The 10,476-nt window shown below is 46.9% G+C and overlaps 1 protein-coding gene across 1 annotated transcript; it reads left to right on the top strand.

Moving 5' to 3' along the window:
* The first annotated feature begins 9,253 nt into the window (after positions 1–9,253).
* Rpl7a-ps13 (ribosomal protein L7a, pseudogene 13) lies at positions 9,254–10,081 on the top strand. Its single transcript, XM_087640419.1, has 2 exons — positions 9,254–9,362; positions 9,696–10,081. The coding sequence occupies exons 1-2, from the start codon at positions 9,254–9,256 to the stop codon at positions 10,079–10,081; spliced, it is 495 nt and encodes a 164-aa protein (XP_087496545.1).
* The last annotated feature ends 395 nt before the right edge of the window (positions 10,082–10,476 follow it).

Here is a 10,476-nt window from a genome sequence, read left to right as displayed (position 1 = left end):
GTCCCACTCAATTCCCATCATCTCTGCTCATCTTGCATAAGATATAGAAGGTAAATTAGCAACACCCCCACTTTAGGCTCTATCTTCTACCTTGAGGCGCTTTGCTACCTAGAAACACAGATGCAGGGAATCTAAGGATTCCGTATTTACATTGGCAGAACAGAGAATGCAGTGGTCTGACGCCACACCCGCAGGGCAAAGGAGCTCATCTTGAGAGAATATCACAGACCTAGAAGGCAAGCAGAGAATCGACAGCTGGGATCTGCAGAAAGGGGGAGAGATGTTGAAAGCAGCCAGGATGGCTAGGAGTCTTTAGAGAGGTTTGTAAAGGTGCTACTACGGGACAGAGTCTCCACCTGCTCCCTCCTCCAAGGGCATCCTGACAGGCACATACTGCTCTCTGAAAAGAAGGGGATGGGATTTTGCTTGTTTGTGCTTCGGTTTGTTTTTTTTTCCCCCAGCCTTGGGTTTCTTTGGGATGTGAAACAATGCTCACATCAGCCTCTCTTCATCCAGGATAAAAGACACTGAGGCTGGCTAACTAGAGCAAGGAAAGGAACGCTTCCCAGTGAGTTTTGCAGAATGCTGCTATCCAGTTGGGAAATACATAGAAGAAATTAACATTACAGTCAGGGTTCTAGGGTAAAAAAAAAAAAGTCAGCAAAAAAAGCCAATATGACTCTAATCCAACACCCTCCGAATTTAATTTAGCATAGAGCTTTTCATGTAAGACACTTTGAGAACCCTGGTACAGAGGATAAGACAGTAAGGCCCAAAGTTATTACCTGATGATTTGGGGAGAAACAGAGTACTGGGTATCGTTGGCAGAAAATGTCATAGCATTTATACCCTGCCTGTGACAAAACTGTCCCCACTGCAGACTCAGTTCACCGTTTCCTGTTTCGCCTTAACTTCAATCAGAAAAGAAAACTCTTATAGTGAAAAAGCTTGCAAGAGGTATAGGGGAAACTGAGGAGGCAGGAGAAATGAGGTGCCTGACCCCAGAGCTGGAGTATCCTGGTCTTGCAGGAAAAACAGCAATGAGCTAAACACACACAGGGGTCCCACTTCTCAGAGAGATGAGAAGCTTTGCACAGCCGGAGCCTGAAACTGCTGTGTTCGGAGAGAAGCCTTCCATGAAATCAACGAGGAAAGACAATGCAAACCCAGTTATCCCTGGAAGCGAGAAGAGACCTGAGACAAGACCAAGGCAGATGGAAGTCCTGACCCAGCCAGAGACGCACATTAGCTCAGGGTCACCCCTGGTTCCTCTGTCATAAGGCACAGGAAGAGCTAGACTGACATCAGTGCCTGCTGTACGTCATCATTATGGTTTGATGTGCATTCGCTCTTTGGACAATTATATAAATGAACCTGTATATTCTCCCAAGAGCAAAGAGCCTGTCTTGATTTCCTGAAGTCCTGAGTTAAATAAACCCACAGTCAAAATGTGAACGGACCAATTAACTAGAAAAGCAACTGGAGATGTAGTGACAGAATTGTTGAATGGCGCCTGGCCTGCGAGGCTTTTGTTCAGTGAGTTCATACCGAGACCATTAGGCACATTTTGTGCTTTCATTTTACCTCCCAAGGAATCAGAAGACCCACCACGTAATCTTAAGACTTCCACCTGAGATTCACGGTCATAGCCCAAAGCGATGTCGGTGAGGATTGTTTTGGCCTGGGTGCGTGTCACCTGTTGGAAAATGAGAATTTGCATTCTAACGGAGGATGATCAGCAGGCAGGGGAGCAACACAAGGGGGAAGTGACATCAGGAAATCTATCAGAGTAGCCTGGCAAACCGAGTGCAAGCAGATGTGCTATGTAGGCAGACTGGACTCTCTTAAGATCCCGCTAAAAACCAAACATCTCGAACTGAGAAAGGGACCCCCATTGGGGGAATTAGAGGAAGGACTGAGAGTTGAAGGAGCTTGCAACCCCATAACATCAACAATGCCAACCAACCAAAGCTTCCAGGGACTAAACCACCATCCAGAGAGTACATACACATGGACTGACCCAGGGCTCCAACTGCATATGTAGCAGAGAATAGCCTTGTTGGGTACCAATGGAAGGAGAAGCCCTTGGTCCTGCCAAGGTTGGACCCCCAGTGCAGGGAATGTCGAGGGGGGCGAGTAAGGGGGAGGTGGATGGGGGGGACATCTGTATGGGGGAGGGGGAGGGGGAGGGGGTTTATGGACAGGAAACCTGGAAAGGGAATGACATTTGAAGTGTAAATAAAGAAATATATCCAATAAAAAAAATTGAAGGTCTCAGTTTGGAATTGGGCCAGAGGAGGATCCAGCAGCAAGTGTGCCCCAGCAGCCCAGGTAAATGGAGATTTGGCATCACGACCATCTGTGTGTGATAGCCATAAGACCATAAGACAAAGGAAGATGGGCAGAGGCATCCATCAGATCTCTCTCTCTCTCTCTCTCTCTCTCTCTCTCTCCCTCCCTCCCTCCCTCCCTCCCCCCCACACACACACCCCAACTATATGCCAATTGAAAGATGGAGAGATGGAGAGGTGGTTCAGCAGTTAAAAAAACTAGCTAGCTTACAGAAGGCCCAGATTTGGTTCACAGCTGCTACTCAGTGGTTTATAACTGACAATCTATAACTCTAGTTCCAGAGGCTCCAAAGCCACCTCTGGGCTCTTCGGACTCCCACATACCCATGGTGCCCATGACCTAGGCTCACTCACAGACATACACATAAATAAAAATAAATAAATCTGTAATAGACACAGCCAGAATACAGCAAATACAGAGGCGAATGCCAGCAGCAAACCACTGAACTGAGAATAGGACCCCCGTTGAAGGAATCAGAGAAAGAACTGGAAGAGCTTGAAGGGGCTCGAGACCCCATATGAACAACAATGTCAAGCAACCAGAGCTTCCAGGGACTAAGCCACTACCTAAAGACTATACATGGACTGACCCTGGACTCTGACCTCATAGGTAGCAATGAATAGCCTAGTAAGAGCACCAGTGGAAGGGGAAGCCCTGGGTCCTGCTAAGACTGAACCCCCTTTGAACTAGACTGGTGGGGGGAGGGCGGCAATGGGGGGAGGGTTGGGAGGGGAACAGCCATAAGGAAGGGGAGGGGGGAGGGGGATGTTTGCCCGGAAACCAAAGAATTATTATTAAGTATTAAATAAATAAAAAAAAATAACTGAAAAAAAGAGAAACCTATTACAAAACAAACAAACAAAAAAAATCTGTAAGGCCCATGGGTGGCCTTTGGCTTCTAGCCTTGATTTAAATCTTCCTAATGGTGTCATCTTGCTAACTCTGGTTGGTCATCTCTTGTTGACACCTGCCGTACTCTCCCAACTCAGCTATAAAAAGTACCCTTTTCCCCCCCGCAGAGAACAGCCCTGCCCGCCTTTCTGCAGTCAGCTCGGGAGTCATTCATTCTCCGTGGCCTGACTAACCCAAGTCAACCACCTCACAGGGAAGCCGAACTGGACCCTGTCAAGAACAACTGGGTCCTACAGATCCTAGTGGGACGCCTCTTTCAAGGCTTCCCCAAAAGTGCCAGTTCTCGAGTCTCAATTCCGGGAGTCAAAACACAGGAACCGAGACAAAGATGTACATATGCTGTATTCCATAAAGTCGCCCTGTGAGTGTTCTCCATTTTTCTTTCCCGGAAGTATGAAGTGTGCTCTCGTTCGCAAAAATGAGGACGGGGGGGGGGGGGGGGGTTGGGGACTTAGCTCAGCGGTAGAGCGCTTGCCTAGGAAGCGCAAGGCCCTGGGTTCGGTCCCCAGCTCCAAAAAAAAGAACCAAAAAGAAAAAAAAATGAGGACAGGATTTGCCACTTCCAAGGGGTCTGTTTCAGAAAGAACAGAGCACACACAGATTTAAAATATTATCTAGTCTTTTCAGTTCCTGCCACAGTGCCTTGCATACTAATGCTTTTAAAGCAGAAAGTATATATCACCAAAAGAACATTTTCATTACCTAATACTCCTGCTCTGAACCCATCTGCTTTACAGAATACTTCATATCTGAGAATTCTTTTAAACCAGATCAGCAAAGTCCTGTTTCGACAAACAGTTTGTTCCCTAAGCCACAAAAATAGCTTCTGCAAGTAAATCTCGTGTTAAAAAACAGTATTCGGGGAAAACATTGTTTTACCTGTGATACTTGGAAACGTGCTTAGAAATGAAATTGCCTTGTGGGTTTGTGGCTGATATTTCGTGAATTTTTATCACTATTAATTAACGTCTGAGTTCTTTCTGCCTTCTTATCTCAGGACTTGTTGCTCAGAAGAAAGCCCAGCCAGGCAGCGCAATGAAAGCCCTTTGCTCTTCGTTCAAACAGCAGGTTTGCTTTTCAATAAGCAACAACCCATCGCTCCTATAGCGCTCTCCTCCTTCTGCCTTCCCCCTCCTCCTCACGACTTCATAATCCAGCTTTGAAATTTGACTCCTCGATATAATCTAACTGTAGTATTTATCCCTCCCAGCCATTACCTGTGCCTCTGCAGAAATGCACACACTGTGTCTCTGCACACTGGGAGGCAGGGAGCAAGCCTTGGCTGGTGACACATGCCTACAATCCCAGCTACTTGGGCAGCTAAGTCAGAACAGTGGCAACTTCAAGACCTGCCTGGACCGTGGAGTGAGTTCAACGCCAGCCTGGGCAATGTAATGAGACTCTGTCTCACAATAAAAGCAAAGAGAGGGTTGGACTCTATCTCAGTAGTAGAGCCCTAGGTTCCACCTGGTACTGCACGGAAGGGAGGGGATGGGAAGGAGGGAAGTCGGAGGTCCATGTTTGATTGGATGTGGAAAGCTAGTCATGGCTGACACAAGCCCCTAACCCCAGCCAGCAGTAGAAGGCTGAGACAGGACCATGAGTTCAAGATCAATCTGGGCTTTGTATCAAAGACAGACAGACAGACAGACACACAGACACACAGACACACAGACAGATAGATGATAGATAGATAGATAGATAGATAGATAGATAGATAGATAGATAGATGATAGATAGATAGATAGATAAGATAGATAGATAGAAGATATATAGATAGAAGATATATAGATAGACACACAGACAGATAGATAGATAGATAGATAGATAGATAGATAGATAGATAGATAGATAGGCTGGTACACACCTGTAATCCCAACATTTGAGCAAGTGTTCACAGAAGGATCAGGAGTTCAAAGTCATCCTTGGCTACATACAGAAGCCAGCCTAGCCTACATGAGAGGGAGAGGGAGAGGGAGAGGGAGGGGGGAGGGGAAGAGGGAGAGGGAGAGGGAGGGGGAGGGGGAGGGGGAGGGGAGGGGGAGAGGGAGAGGGAGAGGGAGAGAGAGAGAGAGAGAGAGAGAGAGAGAGAGAGAGAGAGAGAGAGAGATGAGAACACAAAGCCATTTTCAAGATAATGACAGTCTTTTCTTAGTATCCAGAGAAAAGCTAGCGCACCCTTTCCAGGTCACCCTGAGGCACGTGGCAATATAGAGAGTGGGTTTTACTGATAAAAAGCATCTTTATTTGCTGGCATTTAAATGTGCCCTTTAAAGACGGAAATCAATTACAGCGTGCCTAATTATACTCTGCTGGTCTGCGAGTGTACCAGGAGCAATCCGGTTATTAGGAGTAAGCTTCGCATCGTTCCCGCTCATCCGAAATGATGGCAAATTACGATATGGTAATTAGATCAAGACCTTACTTTAAAAAAAAAAAATACATCGCAAACTGGATCTTTTCAAAGCTCTCCTCTTCTTAAATTAAACCTTACTGTCCGTTTTCTACTTCATCTCACCTTGGTGTCCTTGTAGTTCATTCTCTAGCCCGGGTGGATTTTGAGCTACTTAGAAGAGCAGATGCAACAGCAAAGAGATGACATCATCCCTTAGCAAAACTGCTCTATTATTCCAGAGCCGTGTGCACGCTCATTCATCTACCTCTGCTGGTGTCACTCTGCAGGAAGGTTTTCCAGGGCAGATGTGCGCTCCCTTGGCAACACAAACGGTGGGGAGTACACTTCCATTTTCGAATCCCGAGAGGACGGATTTCGTAAATCTGTCTTATAAATGTAGTGTGAATAATGGAGAGACATCAAATGTCCTCAAGCCTGTTCTGACTAAAAAACCTTCAAGGGTCCGAGTTTAAAGCAACACATCCCCCCCCCAATTTTATTCACATTATAAAAACGTTTTCCTCATTTAAAAGTATACTCTGACTCGCAATAGTATGCAAATTAAAGCAGTCTCTATGGTAGGCATATATGGATAGGTTAGGAAGTGGCTTTGTGCTATGATCATTTGCTAAGGAGGGAGAGGAAATATTAGTAAAGGAGCATTATACAGGGTTCCATCCAAGTGTGGTAAAACAGCTTCAAAATCAAATGCAGACATCAGGGACACAGGAAAGGACCTTCCGAACAGGAAGGCAAGCTCTCAGAGAATACAAAACAGCAACAGCAACAACAGCAACCCAGGAAACAAGACTGAGGAGAAATCCCAGGAAGAATCAGGCCCACCTTTGGGACACTGCCTCACCTTTGCCCTCTCCTAGTGAGGATAATCATCTGTGTGGTGAAACAAAGCAAACTTAACCAAGCAGGACCAAAGCAACTTGAGGAGGAATGAGTTCATTTGGCTTACGCCATCCATCACTGAAGGAAGTCAGGACAGGAACTCAAGCAGGGCTGGAACCTGGAGGTAGGAGCTGAGGCAGAGGCCATGGAGGGGTGCTGCTTCCTGGCTTGCTCCCCATGCTTTACTCAGCCTGCTTTCTTATAGAACCCAGGACTACCAGCCCAGGATGACCCCACCCACAATGGGCTGGGCCTTCTCTCCTCCATCACTAATTGAGAGTATGCCTGATAGGTTTGTCTACAGCCTGATCTTGTGAAAGCATTTTCTCAACTGAGGCTCCCTCCTCTCTAATGACTCTAGCTGTGTCAAGTTGACACAAAACCAGCCCAGTACATTCTCCTTCCTTCCTTCCTCCCTTCCTTCCTCCCTTCCTTCCTTCCTCCCTTCCTTCCTTCCTTTCTTTCTTTCTTTCTTCTTTCTTTCTTCCCTGGTTCTTTGGAGCAGCTAAATAATGTTTTAAAATACATCGAGCCGAGGGGATAGCTCAGTTAGACACAAGGATCTAAGTCTAAGTTCAATCCCCCGAACCTCCATTTTAAGAGCCATGTGTGGTAGTGCTGTTAAGATAGAGATAGGCAGATCCCTGGGGCTCCCTCGCCAGCCAGCCTGGTTTGCTTGCTGAGTTCCAGGTGGGAGAGAGACCCTGTCAAAAGGAAGGAAGGAAGGAAGGAAGGAAGGAAGGAAGGAAGGGAGGGAAGGAGGGGGGGGAGGGGGAGGGAGAGAGAGAAAGAAAGAAAGAAAGAAAGAAAGAAAGAAAGAAAGAAAGAAAGAAAGAAAGAAAGAGGGAGGAAAGGAGGGAAAAGTAGACATCTGCAGGACTGTGCACACACAGAATATGTTTTTAATATTTTTCAGAATATAGTTCATGCATATATTTTCAAGGTTTTATTGATTTGGGGGCTGGAGAGATGATTGAGTGGTTAGAGCACTAGCTGCTCTCCCAGAGGACACTGGTTAGATTCCCAGCACCCACATGACAACTCACAACTGTCTGTAACTCCAGTTCCAGGGTCTCCTCAACACCCTCTTCTGTCTTCTGTGAGCACCGAGCATGCACAAGCTGCCCCTCCATATATGCAGGCCAAGCATTCCACACAGAAAATAAAGATAAAAAATGTTTAAAAGAATCTTGAAAAGATGAGTTTACTTTACATATATAAGTGTTTGTCTGCCCATAAAAACGTTTGTCACATGTTTGCTTGATGCCCCACCAGACAGAAAGAGGGTATCATATCCCCTGGAACTGGAATTACAAATGTTTGCAAGCTGCCATGTGGGTACTGGAAACCAAATCTGGGTCCTCTGTGGGAGCAGCCAGTGCTCTTCATCGTTGAGCCTCTCTCCAGTCCTGTCCAAGCAGGGATTTCGTAAAATCTGATGGTAGCTTAGTCATAACGTATTTTTTTTACACAAACATGAGAGCCTGAATTCAATTCCCAACACCCACATAAAAATAAGACAGGCACGGTAGCACGGACTTATGGTCCTAGCACTGAGGAAGTAGAGATGGGTAGATAACCAGGGATCACTGACCAGCTTGCCTTCCTCCTGAGCCCTGGGTCCTAGTGGAAGACTTTGTCTCAAAAAGAACAAGATGTCACTGGGTGTGGTGGTAGCAGTGTATGCAGTTAGGAGGCAGAGCCTGTGGATCTCTGTGATCCTGATGCCAGCCTGGCCTCCACAGTGAGTTCCAAGACAGCCAGGGTTCTATAGTAGCTGTGCTTAGACTTGAATTGCAGGGGTGGGGGTTTAGGTTACGTAGTGGCAAAAATGTTTTTCTTCATTTTGTTGCAAAAAAAGGAAAGGAAGAAAGGAAGGAAGGAAGGAAGGAAGGAAGGAAGGAAGGAAGGAAGGAAGGAAGGAAAGAAGGAAGGAAGGAAGGGAAAGAAAGGAAGGAAGGAAGAAAGGAAAGAGAGAGAGAAAGAAAGAAAGAAAGAAAGGAAGGAAGGAAGGAAGGAAGGAAGAAAGAAAGAAAGAAAGAAAGAAAGGCTGTGAGCACTAGGTAAAAGAAAAAACAAGAAAGACAAGAAAAAAAGAAATGAAGGAGGAGAGGCAGTGGGGAGGAGCTGGAGAAACGAATCAGTGAGTGATGTTCTTGCTACGCAAGTTTGAGGATTTGTGTCCAGCTCACGGTAGCACTGTATCCTGTAATCCCTGTGCTCCTTCGTCCTCTTCATAGGAGATGAATACAGGAGAGTCCCCAGAAGCTCGAGACAGGAGCCTGGCGTGTGGAACTAAGAATAAGAGGCATTGTCTCAAACAAGATAGAAGGCAAGAGCCAACACACCTCTACATGCATGCCCTAGCACACATGTGTGTACTTGCACACACAACAAAAAGGGTGGCGTGATATCTGAGGCTGACACACATGTACACACACACACACACACACACACACACAAAATGAAGGAAAATGTTTTCCCACTACTTACCCCAAACCCTAGAATCTACTGCCCCCCGCCCCCAACAATTCAAGGCTAAGCACAGCTACTACTGTCTTCTCATTGCTTCTGTGCATCCCACAGACCCCTTGGATGTCTGGTAAAGTCTATGTCGCACCCCCCTCATAGAATAATGTTTGAAAATATGCAAACAAGAATACAAAGAATTGCCCTCTTCACCAGCCGAGCAAGATGCCCGAAGGAAAGAAGGACAAGGGGAAGAAGGTGACCCTGGCCCTGCGTCAAGAAACAGGAGGCCACAAAGAGGTCAATCCTTTGTTTAAGAAAAGGCCCAAGAGGGGTTGGGGATTTAGTTCAGTGGTAGAGCACTTGCCTAGGAAGCGCAAGGCCCTGGGTTCGGTCCCCAGCTCCGGAAAGGCCCAAGAACTTTGGCATTGGGCAGGACATCCAGCCCAATCTAACACGCGTCATCAAATGGCCCTGCTACACCAGGCTGCAGCGGCAAAGAGCCATCCTCTATAAGCGGCTCAAGGTACCTCCTGCCATTAACCAGTTCCCCCAGGCCCTGGAAAGGCAAACAGCAACTCAGCTGCTTAAGCTCACCCACAAGTACAGACCAGAGACAAAGCAGAAAAAGCAAACCCAACTAAGAGACCACCTGTCCTCCGAGCAGGGGTCAATACAGTCACCACCTTGGTGGAGAACAAGAAGGCTCAGCTGGTGGTGATTGCCCATGATGTAGACCCCATTCAGCTGGTGGTTTTCCTGCCTGCCCTGTGTCAAAAGATAGGGGTGACCTACTGCATCATCAAGGGAAAGGCCAGGCTGGGGCACCTGGTCCACAGGAAGACATGCACCACTGTTGCCTTCACACAGGTTAACTCGAAAGACAAGGGTGCTCTGGCTAAGCTGGTGGAAGCTATTAGGACCAATTATAATGACAGATATGACGAGGTCCGCCGCCACTGGGGAGGCAACGTCCTGGGTCCTAAGTCTGTGGCTCTCATTGCCAAGCTGGAAAAGACAAAGGCTAAAGAACTCGCCACTAAACTGGGTTAAATGTACACTAAGTTTCCTGTACATAAATATAATTACAATTTTTTTTAAAAAAGAATACGAAGAATTACAAGAGAAATCAGTTATGGTTGGAGATAGTTCAACCCACTGAGTCATTCGGGACTTGACCCCCAGGATGCAGGGCTGAAGGTTGGGCTCTTAGGGTTTCCAGCCTGGCAAGCAGATGGATGCCCACACCTGTCCTTTTCTCACACGCGGCAGTCACGTGTGCGATGCCTTCTGCTGTGGCTGCTGTCAAGGCCCACATCTAGCTCGTGAATTCTGCTCTCGGCTGCTGTGAGTTTTACTAAGCGTTGAGTCATGGTTCGTTGCCGCTGTATTCCTCAGAGATCCCATACTCGGCCCTGCCCCCACTCTCCTCCTAGTAGGCTCCTCTC

Source organism: Rattus norvegicus, chromosome 2 (genome assembly GCF_021556685.1).
Source record: "Rattus norvegicus strain SHRSP/BbbUtx chromosome 2, alternate assembly SHRSP_T2T, whole genome shotgun sequence".
NCBI lineage: Eukaryota > Metazoa > Chordata > Mammalia > Rodentia > Muridae > Rattus > Rattus norvegicus.
This window is presented reverse-complemented; position numbering and strand designations above follow the sequence as displayed.

What these genes read in the sequence shown, in the direction of transcription:
- Rpl7a-ps13 (XM_087640419.1), top strand. Translation starts at nt 9,254, where the DNA reads ATGCCCGAAGGAAAGAAGGACAAGGGGAAGAAGGTGACCCTGGCCCTG. An exon ending in TAAGAAAAGGCCCAAGAGGG is followed by an intron (nt 9,363 to 9,695) that starts GTTGGGGATTTA and finishes TCCTCCGAGCAG; the next exon opens with GGGTCAATACAGTCACCACC.